The 20,822-nt window shown below is 42.3% G+C and overlaps 1 protein-coding gene across 4 annotated transcripts in view; it reads left to right on the forward strand.

The window, feature by feature from the left end:
* DHX40 (DEAH-box helicase 40) overlaps window positions 1–20,822 on the forward strand; it is a 187,302-nt gene that overhangs the window by 34,712 nt on the left and 131,768 nt on the right. For all 4 annotated transcript variants that reach the window (XM_077296171.1, XM_077296173.1, XM_077296174.1 and 1 more), the window contains exons 6-7: window positions 1,020–1,086; window positions 19,373–19,504. In XM_077296171.1, coding sequence (XP_077152286.1) covers window positions 1,020–1,086; window positions 19,373–19,504 — 199 coding nt within the window. The remainder of the gene's footprint in view (window positions 1–1,019; window positions 1,087–19,372; window positions 19,505–20,822) is intronic.

Consider the following 20,822-nt stretch of genomic DNA (forward strand, 5'->3'; position numbering starts at 1 on the left):
AGGGGTGTATACTGCAGAGGAGGAGTTAACTTTGTGTTTACTTAGTGTCCTCCTAGTGGCAAGCAGCATAACACCCATGGTCCTGTGTCCCCCAATGATTGGCTCGGAGAAAAAGATTTTACGGTGAGTACACAAAAATCTCTCTCTCTCTCTCTCTCTATCTATCTATCTCTCTCTCTCATCACAAGTTAAATCTCCCCTCTTTTGCTCCATTGAAAATAATACAAAAACCACCCACATATCTTGGTATCACTGCGTTCATAAAAGTCCAATCTATGAAAGTATAAATGTTCATCTGATCGGTGTAAATTTCATCTGATCGGTATACGACATAGTGAAAAGCAAAAGCCCTACAATTATGTTTTTTTGCCGAAGCTAAATTGCAATAAAATGTAGTAAGAGGCGATTAAAATATTGTATCTACCCCAAAAATGGTATCAGTAAAAACATCAGCTCAGGGTGCAAAAAATAAGCCCTCTCACAGCCCCAGATCCTGAAAAATGAAAATGTTATGGGTTTCTTAAGATGACGACAAAAGCAGCATTTTTATTCTGACTGATTTCCCCCACCAATTTTTAAACACTTAAATTAAAAAGTATAACTACGCCCTGCAGAAATCAATCCCTCATATCGCTGTATCAAAGGAAAAATAAAGTAATGGGTTTTCATAGGCAAGAGGTAAAAGGGGGTGTAAAGTACTTTTAGGGTGCAGTCAGACGGCCATATAACACGGACCTCTTTGTCTTAAAGGGGCCTCATTTGGATTTTCCCGCTGGGCACATGCAAATGAGATGAATCTTCATTTCAAATACATACACACAGATGATGTCAAAAACAAAAACGCAACACACAAACTCTTGTGTCATACATTTGAAGAATATGTAGAAGTGATCAACATAGTGTGTCAGTGGACAGCAATATGAATGTTCAGCTCTTAGTGACATACTGTTAGCCAAGGGTTTTTAAATGTTCTTGTTAACAAGTTGGTTTTTGATTTGTTTTTTTTTTGTTTACCTTAGACTGTGAAAATAACACTGCAGACACACTTAAATGAACCATCAGGGGATATTCTTGTTTTTCTTACAGGTAAGCTATTCTCATAATTTTGGTTTTGGCAATCAAAACATTTTACAGTCATAAAGTCATAACAATTCTGCTGTAATGCAGTGTGTCTCTTTGAGGGTGTGCTGGGAGAGGCAGTGAAGAAATAGACCAAAGCCTGCCTCTCCCAGATTTATTACAGCAAGCAAAAATCGCCGGGTGCGCTGCAGAGGCGGCATGAGGCGAATAGGGGATAGCGGTCGCCTCACTGGAACGCCGCCGGTCTGTGCACAGTGAAGCATGGCTACAGCGACGGGGCGACCAGGTGACAGCGGTTCCATTAACTGGATTCCGCCGGACTCTCCACGTGTGCCAGCGTGGAGCTATGCGCACGCGCCAACCGACGCCCCCCCTATGACATGAGCAAACCGCAAAGCACTACTGGGAAATCAGTAGTGCGCATGCACGGGGGCCAATGACTCGATTAGTGCAAAGCATTACTGGAAAATCCAGTAATAAGGTTTACTGCATCGCCGGAAGTAGTGGGTTGGCCCTGAAGGGGATTTAAACAAACAGAGTCACGGGGAACAGCGCTTCAAAGAGCTGAGCACCATGAGTGATCAGGAGCAGCGAGAGGAGCAGGTCTTCAAATCCAGTCCCCTCATCATGGGCATCAACCACAGTGGCAGCGCCAACAGCAGCAGCGCCAGTACCCGCAGCGGCCACAGCGGCAGGCGAAGCAAGTAGGAGAGCCTTCTTCCCAGCAACGCAGGGGCGGCAGTCATTCGGGGTCCCAGTGCAGCAGATGCTCCAGCGAAGCCACCAGGCCAAAAGAGAATCCATCCGTGAAAACGGTCCTGGGCACAAAGTCGGTATCTTTCTTTCTACAGAAGGGTAAGTGAACCTCGTGAAAGTCCACTCTTTGATCAGGGCCTGTTGTCTTCTCTCATAGGGGAAGAAATGTATGGCAAAGTCCAAGCATAGGATGCGTGCGCTCTGCACAGAGGAGCTACCCACCACGTGGGAAAAGAGGCTCTATAAGGCCTGCATAGAGCAAACAATTTTTGAAGAGACTCCAAAATTTGCATCAGACCTGAGAGCGTTAAAAATCTATTAAATCTTGTTAAAGCTATCAGAACAACCATGAGCTTAGTAGACTCACGGCCCAAGAAATCAGTTCAAGACTTAATGTTTAGTGGTCTAGAGCAGAAAAAGCGGAGAGCATTCCCAGTGAATTAAAAAATCCATTCCCTAATTAAAAGGGAGTGGAAGAGACCGGAAAAAAGGGCCTTCTAACCCCAAAAAGAAAGTACCCCTTCGAAGACCCAGCATGCTCTTTTTGGGAAAATCGCCAAAGCTGGATTTGGCGATAGCAAAAGCCTCCAAGAAATTTGCCCTGCCTTTTGAGGACATGGGGACATTGAAAGACCCCATGGATAGAAAGGCAGAAGCATTCCTGAAAGGTTCTTGGGAGCTATAGCCGCCACATGTACAGAGTCACAATTGAAAGAAAAAGTCCCTAGAGAGACAATTCTAGATTCGGTCCCTGTAATGAGAGGTGCAGCAGCATTTCTAGCAGATGCATCGGCGGACTCGGTCTGGTTAGCGGCCAGGTCTGCTTCCTTTTCTAATGCTGCGAGGCGAGCCCTATGGCTCAAGTGCTGGCCAGGGGACCTGCAGACAAAATCAGAATTTATGCTCCATCCCCTGCAAGGGCGAATTCCTGTTTGGACCTACACTAGATGACATTTTGAACAAAGCAGGAGATAAAAAAAAATATTTTCCTGGGTTCTCCAGTCAGTCCTACAGACGGCCCTTTTGGAGCAGAAGGTTCATTTGGAGGAAACCCCAAAAAGTCCACAATGAGTGGGAGGATAAAAAAAATAGAGGCAAGGAGCTCATGTTCAACAGACCCTTTGACAACAAAAAACAACCCTAATGAAGGTGTTCCCCAGGTCGGAGGGAGGTTGACTTACTTTTTCCCGGTCTGGGAAAAAATATCCAGAAGTATGTGGATCCTGAATATAATAAAACTAGGTCTAAAACTAAAATGTCATTCTCCCCAAACCCCCTTCCTTCATAGTAACTCCACAAAGGTCAGCAAAAGACGAACAATTAGTCCTTCAGAAAGAAATTCTAGGTCTAATAGAGAAGGACTTGCTTCAAGAAGTCCCCACCCAAGAAAGAGACAAAGAGTTTTATTCCCCTCTTTTCTTGAGGAAGAAACCAGATGAGATGTTCAGGACAATTGTAAATTTAAAAAAGTTGAATAATTTCTGGAAACACAACACTTCAAAATGGAAACAATAATATTATCTGTAAGAATGCTTTTTCCGGCCTGTTTCATGACTGTGTTAGACGTAAGGGACGCGTACTACCATGTACCCATCCACAAGGAAAATCGCAAGTTTCTCAGGGTGCCAGTCAAAATTCAGGGGGAATTAAAACATTACCAGTTCAGAGCTCTCCCATTCGGCCTGGCCATCGCCCCAAGAGTATTTACCAAAATAATGGCGGAAGTTATGGCCCACATAAGAGAACAAAATATTCTAATAGTTCCATATCTGGACGACCTCCTGGTAATAAGCAATTCCCCTCATTACTGCAAAGAACAGTTAGACAAAGTTATGAGGTCACTGATGAGTCTGGGATGGCTACTAAACTTATCCAAATCCCGAATCATATCGAGTCAGGTGCAAGAGTACTTGGGAATAATTCTAGACTCGAACAAACAAGAATGTCATCTCCCACAGGGAAAAATTCAGAACATGATACAGCTGGCATCACTTATGAGAGACTCCCCTGTCACTACCTTACGGAGGGCAATGTCACTTCTGGGATCAATGGCAGCTTGTATTCCGGTGGTCCAGTGGGGGCTCAAGCCCATACCCGAAAACTACAATGGGAAATATTAGCAGCAGGAACATCTCTAGGCGGAAATTTAGAAGGGTGGTTAAACATCTAGTCAAGAACGGCCCGTTCTCTAGAATGGTGGACGGATACAAACAATTTAGCCAGAGGCGTTCCCTTAGTATGGTGAATATCCCAAATCCTAACCATGGACGCAAGCCCCTGGGGGTGGGGAGCCCACCTGAGAGATCAGATAGCCCAGGGACATTGGTCAGAAGAGCAAAAATTAGCTTAATCAAACATGAAAGAGCTGTTAGTGGTAAAACTCACCCTCGTTCACTTTCGAAGCTCCCTTCAGTCCCACCATGTAAGGGTGTTCTTGGACAACCTAGTGGTAGTAGCATATCTGAACCACCAGGGGGGCACCAGATCTCGGTCTCTGATGGACGTGACAAAGTCCATCTTTCATCTAGCAGAGGCCAATTTAGACTCTGTCAGCACTTCACATAAAGGGCACAGAAAATTGGACGGCAGATTTCCTAAGTCGAACACAACTGAGACGGGGAGTGGGAGCTCAACTAGTCTGTATTCAATCAGATCGCAGAACATTGGGGTTGGCCAGAAATAGACCTGTTCGCAAACAACCGGAACCAGAAAGTAGAGGCTTTCTGCTCGATCGATCCCTTGGGGAGCCCAGTTGCTCTAGACGCCTTTACGATACCTTGGAATTACAATCTAGCTTACGCCTTCCCGCCAACAGCCCTGATTCCCTTACTACTGAGAAAAATTTGGGAGGACAACACGAGGGTGATCGTAATAGCCCCTTTCTGGCCAAGGAGGACATGGTTTTCATGGCTGAGGATGATGTCCATCTCAGACCCTTGGGTTCTCCCGGACATCCCGGATCTGCTGTCCCAAGGGCCGGTGGCTCATCCGCAGGTAGAAAACTTGCATATGACAGCATGGAACTTGAAAGGTCACTTCTGAGCAATAAGGGGTTCTCTCCAAACTTAGTTGCCACTCTGCTACAAAGTAGGAACCCTGTAACTACGAAGGCGTATGGGAGAATTTGGAAAAAATTTATTTCGGTCTCCGGTGCCAATTTAGTCTGGGAAGTTCCAATAAACGAAATCTTAGAATTCCTACAGAAGGGTTTAAAGCAGGGTCTGTCCACAAGCAATATTGCAAGTTCAGGTTGCAGCGCTAGGGGCCCTATACAACCATGACCTGGCCGGGAACCGTTGGGTACCAAGGTTTATTAAGGCTTCAAGTAGATCTGGGACCTAAATTTAGTCCTTACTGCTCTAACTAAGGCGCCCTTTGAAACTCCGTCGGAAGCCCCGCTGAAAATTCTCTTAAAACCTCCCTGCTCGTAGCTTTAACATCAGCATGTAGAGTTAGCGATATCCAGGCTTTGTCAGCATACCCGCCTTTCACACAGATACTGGAGGATAGAGTTGTCCTTAAAACCGACCCAGCCTATCTTCCGATAGTGGCATCACGGTTTCACAGGTCGCAAGAAATATCCCTGCCTTCCTTCTGCCCCAATCCCAAAAATAAGGGAAGTGCTACATACGTTAGATGTAAAGAGATGCCTAATCCAATATCTGGTAGCTTCAAGGGAGTGTAGGAAGGATAGGTTTCATATGCTTCCAGGGTGGATGGAAAGGACAAAAAGCATCGAAAGCCACGCTGGCAAGGTGGATAAGAGACGCTGTCACCCTATCATATTCCTCATGTGGGGCAGCCATTCCGGAGGAGATAAGAGCCCATTCAACCAGAGCAGTGGCGATTTCCTGGGCAGAGAGAGCCGGTGTCTCGATAGAGCAGATAAGTAGAGCTGCTACTTGGTCTTCTCACTCTACGTTCTTATCCATTATCGGCTAGACCTGGCCTCTTCTTCAGATCTTACCTTTGGGAGAAGGGGTTCTGGAGGCAGTGGTCCCTAATGTACAATCTGTGTAATTCTCTCCGTGGTGCCATCATGGGGAAGAGAAAAACATAGTTACTTACCAATAACAGTATTTCTCTGAGCCCATGACGGCACCCGTACATTCCCTCCTTTCACGTGTGGATGTGCACACCGAAATTAGTTAGTTTTGAATATAGCCCCGTGATGCCTCTATATTAATGTTAAATATTTTGTGTCGCTGTTCATATTGCCAGTCTGAAGTTCGGTTAATGATCTGTAAACCATCTGATGCGGTAGGGAGGTACCGCCTTTTTCTATGTAGGTTTTCTGTTCCTGTGGGGCGGATCCTCTCTCTCCGTGGTGCCGTCATGGGCTCAGAGAAATACCGTTATCGGTAAGTATGTTTTTATTTTAGTGGTGTATGAATTTATAATGGGGTGGTATGTGTAAGTTGTGCGAAATACATCAGATTATAAAAGTGTGTTGTGTTAACAGGTGAAAACAAATTTTATTAATTTGTGGACGTGTGGTACACTTTGAAGCAATCCTTAATGCAAAGGCCAGGTTTTTCAGGGCAGTTTTCAAAATGCTAAATTGTGTCATTTGGGATTCCTTTCTTGGAGCATACTCTGCTCTTTTTTTGTTACAGAGGAAGATTTGTGGATTACGTCCGCGCTGCTAACCAATTCAAAGCCAGTCGTAGTGAAGGAATTAATGGTGGTTTATTCAACGCGTTTCAGAGTCTATATGACTCCTTCTTCAGGAAATACCACATCAACACCAGAGTAGAAAGAGAAGTGGGAGGCCCCGCTGCACAACTGAACAACAAGACAAGTACATTAGAGTCTGTAGTTTGAGAAATCGATGCCTCACAGGTCCTCAACTAGCAAGTTCATTAAATAGTACACGCAAAACGCCAGTGTTAACGTCTACTGTGAAGAGGCAACTCTGGGATGCTGGCCTTCAGGGCAGAGTGGCAAAGAAAAAGCTATATCTGAGACTGGCTAATAAAAGGAAGAGATTAATATGGGCAAAAGAACACAGACATTGGACAGAGGAAGATTGGAAAAAAGTGTTGTGGACAGACGAATCCAAGTTTGAGGTGTTTGGATAACACAGAAGAACAATTGTGAGACGTAGAACAACTGAAAAGACGCTGGAAGAGTGCCTGACACCATCTGTCAAGCATGGTGGAGGTAATGTAATGGTCTGGGGTTGCTTTGGTGCTGGTAAAGTGGGAGATTTGTACACGGTAAAAGGGATTTTGAATAAGGAAGGCTATCACTCCATTTTGCAATGCCATGCCATGCCCTATGGACAGCCCTTCATTGGAGCCAATTTCATCCTACAACAAGACAATGACCCAAAGCACACCTCCAAATTATGCAAGAACTATTTAGGGAAGAAGCATGCAGCTGGTATTCTATCTGTAATGGAGTGGCCAGCACAGTCACCAGATCTCAGCTCCATTGAGCTGTTGTGGGAGCAGCTTGACCGTATGTTACGCAGAAAGTGCCCATCAAGCCAAACCAACTTGTGGGAGGGGCTTCTGGAAGCATGGGATGAAATTTCTCCAGATTACCTCTGCAAATTAACTGCTAGAATGCCAGAGGTCTGCAATGCTGTAATTGCTGCAAAGGGAGCATTCTTTGACGAAAGCAAAGTTTGAAGGAGAAAATTATTTCAAATTAAAATCTTTTTTTGAACCTTGTCAATGTCTGCACTAGATTTTCAATTCATTTGGCAACTCATTTGATTACTAACAGTATGAGTTTTCATGGAAAACACAAAATTGTCGGGGTGACTCAACTTTTGAACGGTAGTGTATTATAATCCAAGAAACAATCTGGCTTTGGGACTTGTGTTGTGGTACCTTGGACAGTGACAAGGGAGCTGTTGTCACTTTGTATGGTGGTAAAGATAAGGACATTCCTCTTGTCCTTATACTTGACAACCAGCATGTTGTCGCTGCATTGGACTCTGCTTTCGCTCCTTTCTCAGCATTTGCCCAATTAGCGACTTAAGGAGGCCTCGCTGATTTTTTTTTTCATACTGTGATGCATGCAACTATACCTCTGACAATGTTTTGAAGAGTGGGATGCTGGTTTAAAAGTTATCTATGTAGCAGTGATAACCCTTATCCAACAGCGGGTGCAGCTATTTCCACACAATTTTTCCCACTCATCCCTAGGACAGGGCTGCATTAGGGGCCTCAATCTACAGTTGTGGCCAAAAGTATTGACACCCCTGCAATTCTGTCAGATAATACTCAGTTTCTTCCTGAAAATGATTGCAAACATAAATTCTTTGTTATTATTATTTTCATTTAATCTTAAATGAAAAAACACAAAAAGAATTGTCCTAAAGCCAAATTGGATATAATTCCACACCAAACATAAAAAAGGGGGTGGACAAAAGTATTGGCACTGTTCGAAAAATCATGTGATGCTTCTCTAATTTGTGTAATTAACAGCACCTGTAACTTACCTGTGGCACCTAACAGGTGTTGGCATAACTAAATCACACTTGCAGCCAGTTGACATGGATTAAAGTTGACTCATCCTCTGTCCTGTGTCCTTGTGTGTACCACATTGAGCATGGAGAAAAGAAAGAAGACCAAAGAACTGTCTGAGGACTTGAGAAACCAAATTGTGAGGAAGCATGAGCAATCTCAAGGCTACAAGTCCATCTCCAAAGACCTGAATGTTCCTGTGTCTACCGTGTGCAGTGACATCAAGAAGTTTAAAGCCCATGGCACTGTGGCTAACCTCCCTAGATGTGGACGGAAAAGAAAAATTGACAAGAGATTTCAACGCAAGATTGTGCGGATGTTGGATAAAGAACCTCGACTAACATCCAAACAAGTTCAAGCTGCCCTGCAGTCCGAGGGTACAACAGTGTCAACCCGTACTATCCGTCGGCGTCTGAATGAAAAGGGACTGTTTGGTAGGAGACCCAGGAAGACCCCACTTCTTACCCCGAGACATAAAAAAGCCAGGCTGGAGTTTTCCAAAACTTACCTGAAAAAGCCTAAAATGTTTTGAAAGAATGTTCTCTGGTCAGATGAGACAAAAGTAGAGCTTTTTGGGCAAAGGCATCAACGTAGAGTTTACAGGAGAAAAAAAGAGGCTGTCAAAGAAAAGAACACGGTCCCTACAGTCAAACATGGCGGAGGTTCCCTGATGTTTTGGGGTTGCTTTGCTGCCTCTGGCACTGGACTAATTGACCATGTGCATGGCATTATGAAGTCTGAAGACTACCAACAAATTTTGCAGCATAATGTAGGGCCCAGTGTGAGAAAACTGGGTCTCCCTCATGGGTCTTCCGGCAGGACAATGACCCAAAACACACTTCAAAAAGCACTAGAAAATGGTTTGAGAGAAAGCACTGGAGACTTCTAAGGTGGCCAGCAATGAGTCCAGACCTGAATCCCATAGAACACCCGTGGAGAGATCTAAAAATGGCAGTTTGGAGAAGGCACCCTTCAAATATCAGGGACCTGGAGCAGTTTGCCAAAGAAGAATGGTCTAAAATTCCAGCAGAGCATTGTAAGAAACTCATTGATGTTTTCATCGGAGGATTTATAAAAAAACTATTTTTTTCAATAATTTTTTTTCCTATAATTTTTTAGGGTTAGGATTACACATATTAGGGTTAGCAGGAAAAAATAATACTAGAGTTAGATTAGGGTTAGTTTTTTGTTAGGCAGGGAAATAAGTAAAATGGCCCGCTGAAGTTTCAGCACGAAGCAAGCTTACAGCCTGCTTTGCTTCGGAAGTGAAACAGAATCTGTCCCTGAAGCAGATCAGTTTTCAAACAGTGAAGACGACTCTTCCTCCATGGGATCCCCCAGCCCAATGGTAGCAGAGTCGGTCGTCACTGCTGAAGCTTCAGAGACAGGACCAAGTACCGCAGTCCCACCACCGCTGTGGTATAATAACACCTCATTTTCCCCTCATATTCCCCCTTTTTCTGCAGTCCCTGGAATAAGAGTAGATGTCTCCAATTTTACCCCCATTGATTTTTTTTCCAAATTTTCATTAGTCCCGAAGTACTAGAATTAATTGCCCATTAAACTAACCTATATGCCCGACAATACATTTCCCAAAAACCCACTGCCTTTCATTCCTGTTTCTGGATCTCCACAAATGTCCCCGAAATAAAAAAATATTTTCGGCCTTACCCTGAATATGGGTTTAGTAAAAAAAAACACACACGCTCTTACTGGGCAACAAAAGCTGTCCACAGCACCCCTGTATTTGCAGCCATCATGTCCTGAGTCCGTTACGAAGCCCTGATGAGATTCTTCCACTTCATTGACAATTCCCAAGCCCCCCCACGAACTGACCCCAACTATGATTGGCTAAATAAATTGAGACCCCTAATTTCCCTCCTACAAACTTCATTTCTAAATTCCTATACCCCAGAGAAAAATGTGGCAGTCGACAAGTCCTTGATGAGCAACAAGGGCCGTCTGTCATTCCTCCAATAAATCCAAGCGTGCCAAATATGGTGTAAAATTATACAAAACTTGGGAGCGCTCATCAGGGTACACTTCCACCTTCCTAATTTAAGAAGGTATGGACCACCAAATAAACCCTTCAAACTGCCCCCAGACACTTGGCATCCCAGGAAAAATTGGGGAGCTAATGATGCTCTTTCTCCATCAAGGGTACCATGTCTATATGGACAACTATTACTCAATATCCCTCTATATAAATCCCTCCACGCTGCAAATACAGGGGCCTGTGGGACAGTCAGTAAAAACAGAGTGGGATTTCCGTCGTAGTTGGTGTCCAGACGTTTGGAAAAGGGGGCGTCATTCTCACTCACAAGTGAACAACTTTTTGCAGTGAAGTGGAGTGACAGGAAGGATGTCTACATGCTGAGCACACAGCATACGGACACTACTGTGACGGTCAGAGAAAGGGGTGCCACCAGGGACAAGGAAAAACCGCTATGCGTCACAGACTATAACAAATACATGGGTGGTGTTGACTTGTCAGACCAGGTTCTGCAACCATACCTGGTCAAGCGAAAAACCAGGGCCTGGTTCAAAAAGATGGCAATCTACCTTATTCAAACTGCCAAATACAACAGCTTTGTCCTGTATAAAAAGTCCCATGGACCACTTGCGTTCCTCCAATTTCAGGAAAAAAATTGTAGAGGGCCTCATGTTTGAGTCAATGGTTCCGGGGGAAGCCTTCGAGTCTAAGGATTCCCGGAGACTTGCAGAGCGCCATTTTCCTCACCCTGTCCCTGTCACTCCCACCCAAAGGTATCCTCAAAAAAGCCGGGTTTGCAGGAAGCACGGCAGACTGAGTGATTCCCGGTAATATTGCCCCACATGCCCATCCCAACCAGACCTTTGTATTTCCCCCTGTTTTGAGACCTACTACACCACCTACAATTATTAGTTGTTTTTTTTTATAATTTTTATTTTCTGCTTATCGGCCCCAGTAGAGTAATTTGGAACAAGTAATAGAAAATATTTTCATTAGTAGATCCCATTTTACCCCATTTCACAATTAATTCCAGGACTTGATCAATCCCATACCAAACTACTATTCCAACAAATTTTTATCCACGTACCCACGTCTGTACACCCCAGACTGTGGACCCCACAAATGTTCTTGAAAAGTCAAGTCATCTAAAAATTCTAGGACTTGATCAATCCCATACCAAACTACTATCCCAACAAATTCTTGTCCATGTACCCACGTCTGTACACTCCAGAGTGTGGACCCCACAAATTTTCCTAAAAAGTCAGGTCATCTGAAAATTAATTCTAGAACTTGATAACTCACAAACATTTTTTGACCATTTATCTAACTTTGACTGTTTTTACGATTGTCTTGCTACAAAAAACTTTGGCTTCTATTTATGTTCTTATATTTATTTTGGTGATACGGGCATGATCATTTTACTGCAGGATTTCTAAAAATGAGGAAGTTCCGTACTTATACACTTTGGGCTTTATTTTTTGGTTCTTGCCGAACCTCTGGTACCAGACAATACTCTCTGTAGAGAACTGGTTGTTTTGTGCATATAGCGGTTCTGAACATGGCGGGTGGGAGCTTGCTATGGTGTACCACGTCTATTGGCACATTCGTCTCTCATCTAGGGATTGATGGAGCTAAACGGACGTTGTACGACCAGTCTCTGAAAGTGTCTGCCATTCTAGCCCTGCTGGTTTTCTTTCATCTTTGGAACAAACTCAGCTTTGCCACGTAGTTGGCTGCATTTTCCTCCACATTTTGCCCTTCATTCCTGTACAGTTTGTTCTTCCTGGTACAATATACGCAAATGCAGGACAACTGTTTAGTTAGCAAGACCAATTTTATAATCAGCCAATGTGTTTTTAGGAGCATGCCTCCCTCTGTGAGTAATAATTCATGGAAGGATTTTCTTGTTTGCTCAATGTCTCTAGAAGCTTTGAATGGGTCCTGGAACTTCAATTTTACCCTAAAAACCAAATGGTGTGCCATCTATTATGGCAAATCCATGTGTCGAGTACTCACATTGGTGCCATATTGGATATATTTCTGAACACATAAAAACTAGTGCAATAAAATTTGAGGTGTGTTTCTCAGAAGTACACAAAAGAATCATAAAAGAGACAGCGAAAAAAATGCAAATTGTAAATTTTAAAACTTGTGTTGCATCAACTGCATAAAAAAATGGTGGCATCAAACTACTCACTACCTCCCTAGATAAATAGATTAGAGGGTACAATTTATGAAGAAGACCTTTATGGGGGATTTCTGTTGCTCTTGAACCACACAGGCTCTGCAAATATGACAAAAAAAAAAGTCAAACAGCGCTCCTTCCCTTCTGAGCTCTGCCGTGGTTTACCCCCACATATGGGGTATCAGGAAAATTGCACAACAACTTTTGGGTTCCAATTTCTCTTGCTACCCTTGGGAAAATAAAAAATTTGGGGCAAAAAGATCATTTTTGTGAAAAAATATGATTTTTTATTTTTACGTCTCTACGTTATAAACTTCTGTGAAGCACTTGGGATTCAAAGTGCTCACCACACATCTAGATATGTTCCTTGGGGGGTCTAGTTTACAAAATTGTGTAACTTGTGGGGGGTTTCCACTGTTTAGGCACACCAGGGGCTCTCCAAACGCATCATGGCATCCAATCTCAATTCCAACCAATTCTGCTTTGAAAATGTCAAATGGTTCTCCTTCCCTTCCGATCTCTGCCGTGCAGCCAAACAGAGGTTTACCTCCACATATGGGGTATCTGCAAACTCAGGACAAATTGCACAACAATGTTTGAGGTCCAATTTCTCTTCCTACCCATGGAAAAATAAAAAATTGGGGGCGAAGAGATCATTTTTGTGAAAAAAAAAAAAAATGTTTATTTTTTTATTTTTACAGCTCTGTTATAAACTTCTGTGAAGCACTTGGGGGTTCAAAGTGCTCACCACACATCCAAATAAGTTCCTTAGGGGGTCTAGTTTCCAAAATGGTGTCATTTGTTGGGGGGTTCCATTGTTTAGGCACATCAGGGGCTCTCCAAACACCACATGGCATCAGATTCCATCCAATTCTGCGTTGAAAAAGTCTAACGGCGCTCCTTCTGAGCTCTGCCGTGCACCCACACAGTGGTTTACCCCCACATATGGGGTATTGGCGTATTCAGGAGAAATTGCACAACAAATTTTGTGGTTCATTATCTGTTTTTACACTTGTGAAAATAAAAAAAATTGGTTCTGAAGTAAAATCTTTGTAAAAAAAAAGTTAAATGTTCATTTTTTCCTAACACATTGCTACAGTTCCTGTGAAGTATGTAAAGGTTTAATAAACTTCTTTAATGTGGTTTGATCAGCTTGAGGGGTGCAGTTTTTAGAATGGTGTTTTAATTTTTAGGTATTTTCTGCTTTATAGACCCCGCAAAGTGACTTCAAATGTGAGGTGGTGCCTAAAAAAATGGTTTTGTAAATTTTGTTGTAAAAATGAGAAATCGCTGGTCAACTTTTAACCCTTATAACTTCCTAACAAAAAAAAATGTTTCCAAAATTGTGCTGATGTAAAGATGAACTGTGGGAAATGTTATCTATTAACTATTTTGTGTGACATATCTCTCCGATTTAAGGTGATAAAAATTAAAAGTTTGATAATTGTGAAATTTAAAAATTTGTCACCATATTTCCGTTTTTTTCATAAACGCAAGTCATATCAAAGAAATTTTACCACTCACATGAAGTATAATACATCACGAAAAAACAGTGTGAGAATCAGCGGGATCCGTTAAAGCGTTCCAGAGTTATAACCTCATAAAGTGACAGTGGCCAGAATTGTAAAAATTGGCCTGGTCATTAAGCTGCAAATTGGCTCTGTGACTAAAGGGTTAAGTCTGCTCCTTTCTCCCTGCATCTTGGACAGGCATCATCTCCTCTATGGCCCTTCTAACATAATGCTTTGGGGGGTCCTGTAAACTCTGTACACTTTAAATAATTGAGATCTTTTCTGTGCCATATTGATTGAGATCTTCCCTGTCAATGCAAGGACAACCTCCCATTCCTCCATAGAAAATGCTTCCCACGTCTCTCTACCATCTATCTTTAACCGAGACCATGGGGTCTCCCAGAAGTTTTAACAACTAAGATTTATACAGTAGTGAGAGCAAACACTTAGTAGCTTTAGAGCATAGCACAAAATCTAGTACACCATTAGTTGAGATAGTGAGATTCAATATAGTTTCCTGAGCTCTGATAGTGTTCCTTACTTGTAAGTAGTTTTAAAACTCAGAATTACTCAGATTTGAATTCTTGTTTAAAATTAACAGAAATACCCATCTGTATATAATTGTTACACATATTCAAGCTATTCTTTTCCTGTTCCCAAATTCTTCCAAGTGCAGAAGTTCCTTCACATAAGGTTATGCCATGTAGGGGTATATTTAGAGCACACTTTCATTCCTAGCAAACATTTGCGAGTCCTCCATATTTTTTGTATAAGTAATAGAGTAGGAAACTGTCCCAAACTACCTTCAGATGTATGACATTCCAAAAGCTCTAACAGGTTGCTCACTTTTCCCCCGGTATTTCAACACCGATATCTCTGCCTCATGTATCTCCTCCAGGGCCCATCCTGTAAAGTGTAGGAATTAGGAGGCAAAAAAGTATCCCCATATATGTGGCAATGCTAATTTCACTGATCCTTAGGTAGCTATAACTTTTCCAACTTAATTATGGGAATGCCCCTCTTCCAAACTAAGTCTCTAAAAATGTAATGCATTCTTCGAAACCAATATTTAGGAATCCATACTGAAGAGTTATAGAAAATGTATATAATTCAGGGCAAAAGGCACATTTTTATTAAGTTTGTTCTAGCTAGCGCCAACAGCGGTAGTTTTTCCCCAGACTCTAACTTTACTCTTCATTTTAGTCACCATAGGCCTGAGATTTAGGGGAATATAATCATGCGTTTTCCTTGTAATGTGAATACCAAGATATTTAAATTTATGGACTTCTGAAATACCGTAGCTGAAATATTTTCAAGAATTAAGGTGTCTCTGTTTTCCAAAGGAAGTAAAGCTGATTTAGACCAGTTAATATTTAATTCCAAGAATTAATCTCTCTATAGCTTCCATTATAACGGGGAGTGAAGTATTAAAATTAACAAATAAGAGTAGGTCATCAGCATGTAATGCAATCTTTTGTTCCCTATCCCCATATTTAAAGCCTTCAATCCCAAGATGTCTTCTAATAATGCAGGCAAGAGGTTCAATCGTTAAGACAAAAAGTAACGGTGATAGAGGGCAGCCCTGCCTTGTACCCCTATGCAGTACTAGACAATCAGAAATATTTCCATTAGCCCTTACTCTAGCTGTCAGAGCCATATATAGTAGCATAATCCATTTAATGAAATTAGGACCAAAGTTAATTTCTTTTAGAACAGTCCATAGATAACCCAACCCCACTCCACTCCCACTCAGCAGGCCTTAGGGGCATCAAAGAAAAGAATAGGCCTATTTCTCAGTTACCAAAAACCGCAGCAAACATACGATCAAATATACCCCAAAGACTTTAGTAATAAATGTAAAAAATACTTTATTAGAAAAATGATCAGAGCAGGAGACATAGGAAAAACAAGGCACATGCCGTTTCACACATGTTTGGAAACGCAAGGGTGCACACCATGCAAATGGCTTTGAATATACAGAGGAATGAAAATGATCATGATCTAAATATATATACACAATGTAATCCTCTGAACTGGCAACACAGGCACTATATTAGTGTTAAATAGCCTATTTCAAGATACATGGTATACAATTTACCTGCGGAGCACAGAGATCAATCCCACCGCGGCGTGCACCCGCCCCGACGCGCGTTTCGGCGTGATGGCCTTTTTCAAGGGGTACCATGTTTCTTGAAATAGGCTATTTAACACTAATATAGTGCCTGTGTTGCCAGTTCAGAGGATTACATTGTGTATATATATTTAGATCATGATCATTTTCATTCCTCTGTATATTCAAAGCCATTTGCATGGTGTGCACCCTTGCGTTTCCAAACATGTGTGAAACGGCATGTGCCTTGTTTTTCCTATGTCTCCTGTTCTGATCATTTTTCTAATAAAGTATTTTTTACATTTATTACTAAAGTCTTTGGGGTATATTTTATCGTATGTTTGCTGCGGTTTTTGGTTTACAAAATTGCGATTACCCCACAACATCCTACGATATGGCCCACAATTGAATATAGTAATTTTTATTACACTTAATTAACTCTTTTTGGGCATGTGTCTTGTGAAGGTGTTATGCTATTTCTCAGTTACGCCTGGGACACCTGTATATGTAGGAATAGCCTACATAAATTAATAGATGTAGATTTATAGGGCATAAAGCATGCAAGATCGGAGTGGATTACCAATGTTATAGCTGTATTAATTGTTGTGAGGATCTGGCACAGAATCTTGACATCCAACATCAATAGCGAGATTGGCCTGTATAAAACCGGTACTTCCTTATCGTCTTTGGGTAGCGCCACAAACACAGTGTCAGGTAAGGATCTTGGATGTTCTCCAGACAGAAATGTACTACACTACTCAAAAAAAAATAAAGGAAACACTTAAACAGAATATAACTCCAAGTAAATCAAACTTCTTTGAAATCAAACACTCCACTTAGGAAGCAACACTGTTTGACAATCAATTTCACATGCTGTTGTGCAAATGGAATAGACAACAGATGGAAATTATTGGCAATTATCAAGACACAATAAAGGAGTGGTTCTGCAGGTGGGGACCACAGACCACATCTCGGTACCAATGCTTTCTGGCTGATGTTTTGGTCACTTTTGAATGTTGGTTGTGCTTTCACACTCGTGGTAGCATGAGACAGACTCTACAACCCACACAAGTGGCTCAGGTAGTGCAGCTAATCCAGGATGGCACATCAATGCGAGTTGTGGCAAGAAGGTTTGCTGTGTCTGTCAGCATAGTGTCCAGAGGCTGGAGGGGCTACCAGGAGACAGGCCAGTACACCAGGAGACGTGGAGGGGGCAACAACCCAGCAGCAGGACCGCTACCTCAGCCTTTGTTCAAGGAGGAACAGGAGGAGCACTGCCAAAGCCCTGCAAAATGACTTCCAGCAGGCCTCAAATGTGCATGTATCTGCACAAACGGTTAGAAACCGACTCCATGAGGATGGTCTGAGTGCCTGACGTCCACAGGTGGGGGTTGTGCTCACCGCCCAACACCGTGCAGGACGCTTGGCATTTGCCACAGAACACCAGGATTGACAAATTTGCCACTGGCACCCTGTGCTCTTCACAGATGAAAGCATGTTCACACAGCAAATGTGACAGACATGACAGAGTCTGGAGATGCCGTGGAGAGCTATCTGCTGCCTGCAACATCCTTCAGCATGACCAGTTTGGCAGTGGGTTGGTAATGGTGTGAGGTGGCATTTCTTTGGAGGGCCGCACAGCCCTCCATGTGCTCGCCAGAGGTAGCCTGACTGCCATTAGGTACCAAGATGAGATCCTCAGACCCCTTGTGAGACCATATGTTGGTGCGGTTGGCCCTGGGTTCCTCCTAATGCGGGACAATGCCAGACCTCATGTGGCTGGAGTGTGTCAGAACTTCCTGCAAGATGAAGGCATTGAAAGTGTGGACTGGTCCGCCCATTCCCCAGACCTGAACCCGATTGAACACATCTGGGACATCATGTCTCGCAACATCCACCAACGTCACGTTGCATCACAGACTGTCCAGGAGTTGGCGGATGCTTAAGTCCAGGTCTGGGAGGAGGTCCCTCAGGAGACCATCCGCCGCCTCATGAAGAGCATGCCCAGGCATTGTAGGGAGTTCATACCGGCACGTGGAGGCCACACTCACTACTGAGCATCATTTCCTTGTCTTGAAGCATTTCCACTGAAGTTGGATCAGCCTGTAATTCCATTTTCCACTTTGATTTTGAGCATCATTCCAACTCCAGACCTCCGTGGGATATTAGTTGTGATCTACGTTGATAATGTTTGTTTTATTGTTCCCAACACATTCCACTTTGTAATGAATAAAGATTTACAACTGGAATATTTCATTCAGTGATCTAGGATGTGGGATTTTAGTGTTCCCTTTTTTTTTTTTGAGCAGTGTATTAATCATTTCTGAGTAATGTTGCAGTAGTTCGCCCTCAAAAAGCTTATACATTTCTATTGGAAGGTTGTCTGATTTAGGGGCTTTTATCATTAGACATTGACCCCACCGCTTGTTGGATTTCTTTCAACGAGATCAGCAAATCTAAGAAATCTTTATTTTTAACCCCCTGAGAAGGGAGGCCAATCCCTGCTAAGTACTCTGAGAGTAGTTAACTCTAAAGGATTATAAAGTAGAGAAGAATCCAAGTACAATTTGCAATATTCTAGGGGTTTGAATAATGATATTTCACTTTGTTGGTTGATAAAACATTTTCTCTTTGCGCTTGTGCTTGCTTACCTTATAATCGTCCAGTAGTTTCTCCTTTGTCAGAAAATTGTTGCTTTAAAAACGTGTTTATTACCTGTTTGTTCCAGTAAAAATGACCTTAGATGTTTTTGGACCTCCTTAAACTGTGACAAGTTGTCAGGGCATTTATTTTGCATAGAGGCCAGTTCAGTTGTCTGTTATCTTTCCTCCAGCTCCACCCCCCTGTTTCTGCACATTATCTTTTACTATGTTTATTGAGCAAATTAGCGCCCCCATCAAAAAAGCTGTTATAGCGTCCATCCACTACATTACTTTTGTAGCAAAATAAATCTGTGGCTAGGTCTGGGCTTCCATTAATAGAATGCTGATCTGAAATTCTGCATGAACGACGTTTCATCAACCATACTCAACAACAAATAAACAAAGCAAGCAAACATCTGCCATCGGTCAGTATCTATAACACCTGATAGTCTGGCAGAATGTGGTCTGAATTAACTTTTTTGAATGTCCTAAATCTCTGTTGTATAGAATACTTAGTAACACTCATTATCAATATCTTCTTTTTTTTGTCCATCTGAAATTAAGTGTCAAATCTCATTAAAGGATTCATTCCAAGTATTTTGTTTATGTATTGCAGGACAGTCAGAAATTGAGAAGGCTTGTGATGTATTGTACCAAAAAGCTGAAATGATAGACTATCGGCATGATGTATTTGACTCTACTGTGGAAGGGCTTCTTATCTTGCCATTATATGGTTCTATGCCAACAGGTAAGACATTGTTTTTCTGTTATTTTTGGTGTAGATACATAAAGAAACACATAATAGCCATATTTTACATTTAAGAGGGTTGTATGTTGCTTCTTATGGCCTCGCATACCTGCCAGGACACATGTACACTCAGCAGTTATCATGCTCATTTCCCTTTCATTGTGCATTTGTCTTGGCAGGTAAGTGAGGTCTTAAAGGGAACCTGTCACCCCCTAGGCATTTTTAACTAAAAGCCACCTTGTGCTGCACTAAGGCTGCATTCTGTCAAGGTGGCTGTTTTAGTTCGGGTAGCAGACTCAACAGCGACCACTTTGAGGAAGTGAACACACAGCAGTCTCCGTGTGTTCTGCTGCGGCCCCGGCGCCTGCGCTGTAAGTTTTTTTTTTTCGGGCATGCACAGTTTGACAGAATGCAGCATTAGTGCTGCACAAGGTGGCTCTTTTAGTTAAAAGCGTCTGGAGGGGTGACAGGTTCCCTGTAATGTAATTGACACAGCTCACCTCCAATACGGAAGTTATCAGCACTGGAATATCACTCTAAAACTTTGTTATATATAAATACCATTTAGATACCTCTCTAATGATTGACAGTGGCGTTCAAATTGCTAGCTAGTGTCTATGTGGACCAGCAACTTTCCGGCTTACTCCACAATACGGTACCGATATGTTCCCTTGGTAGCCAGGGGCCTACCGAAGACACTCATTGCTGCTATCTTTGTCATCCTATGAACCAAGTCTTTGACTAGACTTCACAGAAGAAAGTGAATTTCACAGTATACACCGTGTTCCAAATTATTATGCAAATTATATTTTTCTCGGATTTTCCTAAATGGTCAGTGCAAATGACAGTTGGTCTAATAAAAATCATCATCCGTTAGAGTATACATCAAATTTTATTGAAGAAACCTCCCAATAATAACAGTATAATCTCCAAAAAGAATAAAAACTCAAAGTGCACTGTTCCAAATTATTAGGCACAGTAGAATTTCTAAACTTTTGATATGTTTTAAAGAACTGAAAATGCTCATTTGTGGAATTTGCAGCATTAGGAGGTCACATTCACTGAACAAAAAGCTATTTAACTCCAAAACATCCTAACAGGCCAAGTTACATGTTAACATAGGAACCCTTCTTTGATACCACCTTCACAATTCTTGTATCCATTGAACTTGTGAGTTTTTGTAGAGTTTCTGCTTGTATTCCTTTGCATGAAGTCAGAATAGCCTCCCAGAGCTGCTGTTTTGATGTGAACTGCCTCCCACCCTCATAGATCTTTTGCTTGATGATAATCCAAATGTTCTCTATAGGGTTGAGGTCAG

Source organism: Ranitomeya variabilis, chromosome 3 (genome assembly GCF_051348905.1).
Source record: "Ranitomeya variabilis isolate aRanVar5 chromosome 3, aRanVar5.hap1, whole genome shotgun sequence".
NCBI lineage: Eukaryota > Metazoa > Chordata > Amphibia > Anura > Dendrobatidae > Ranitomeya > Ranitomeya variabilis.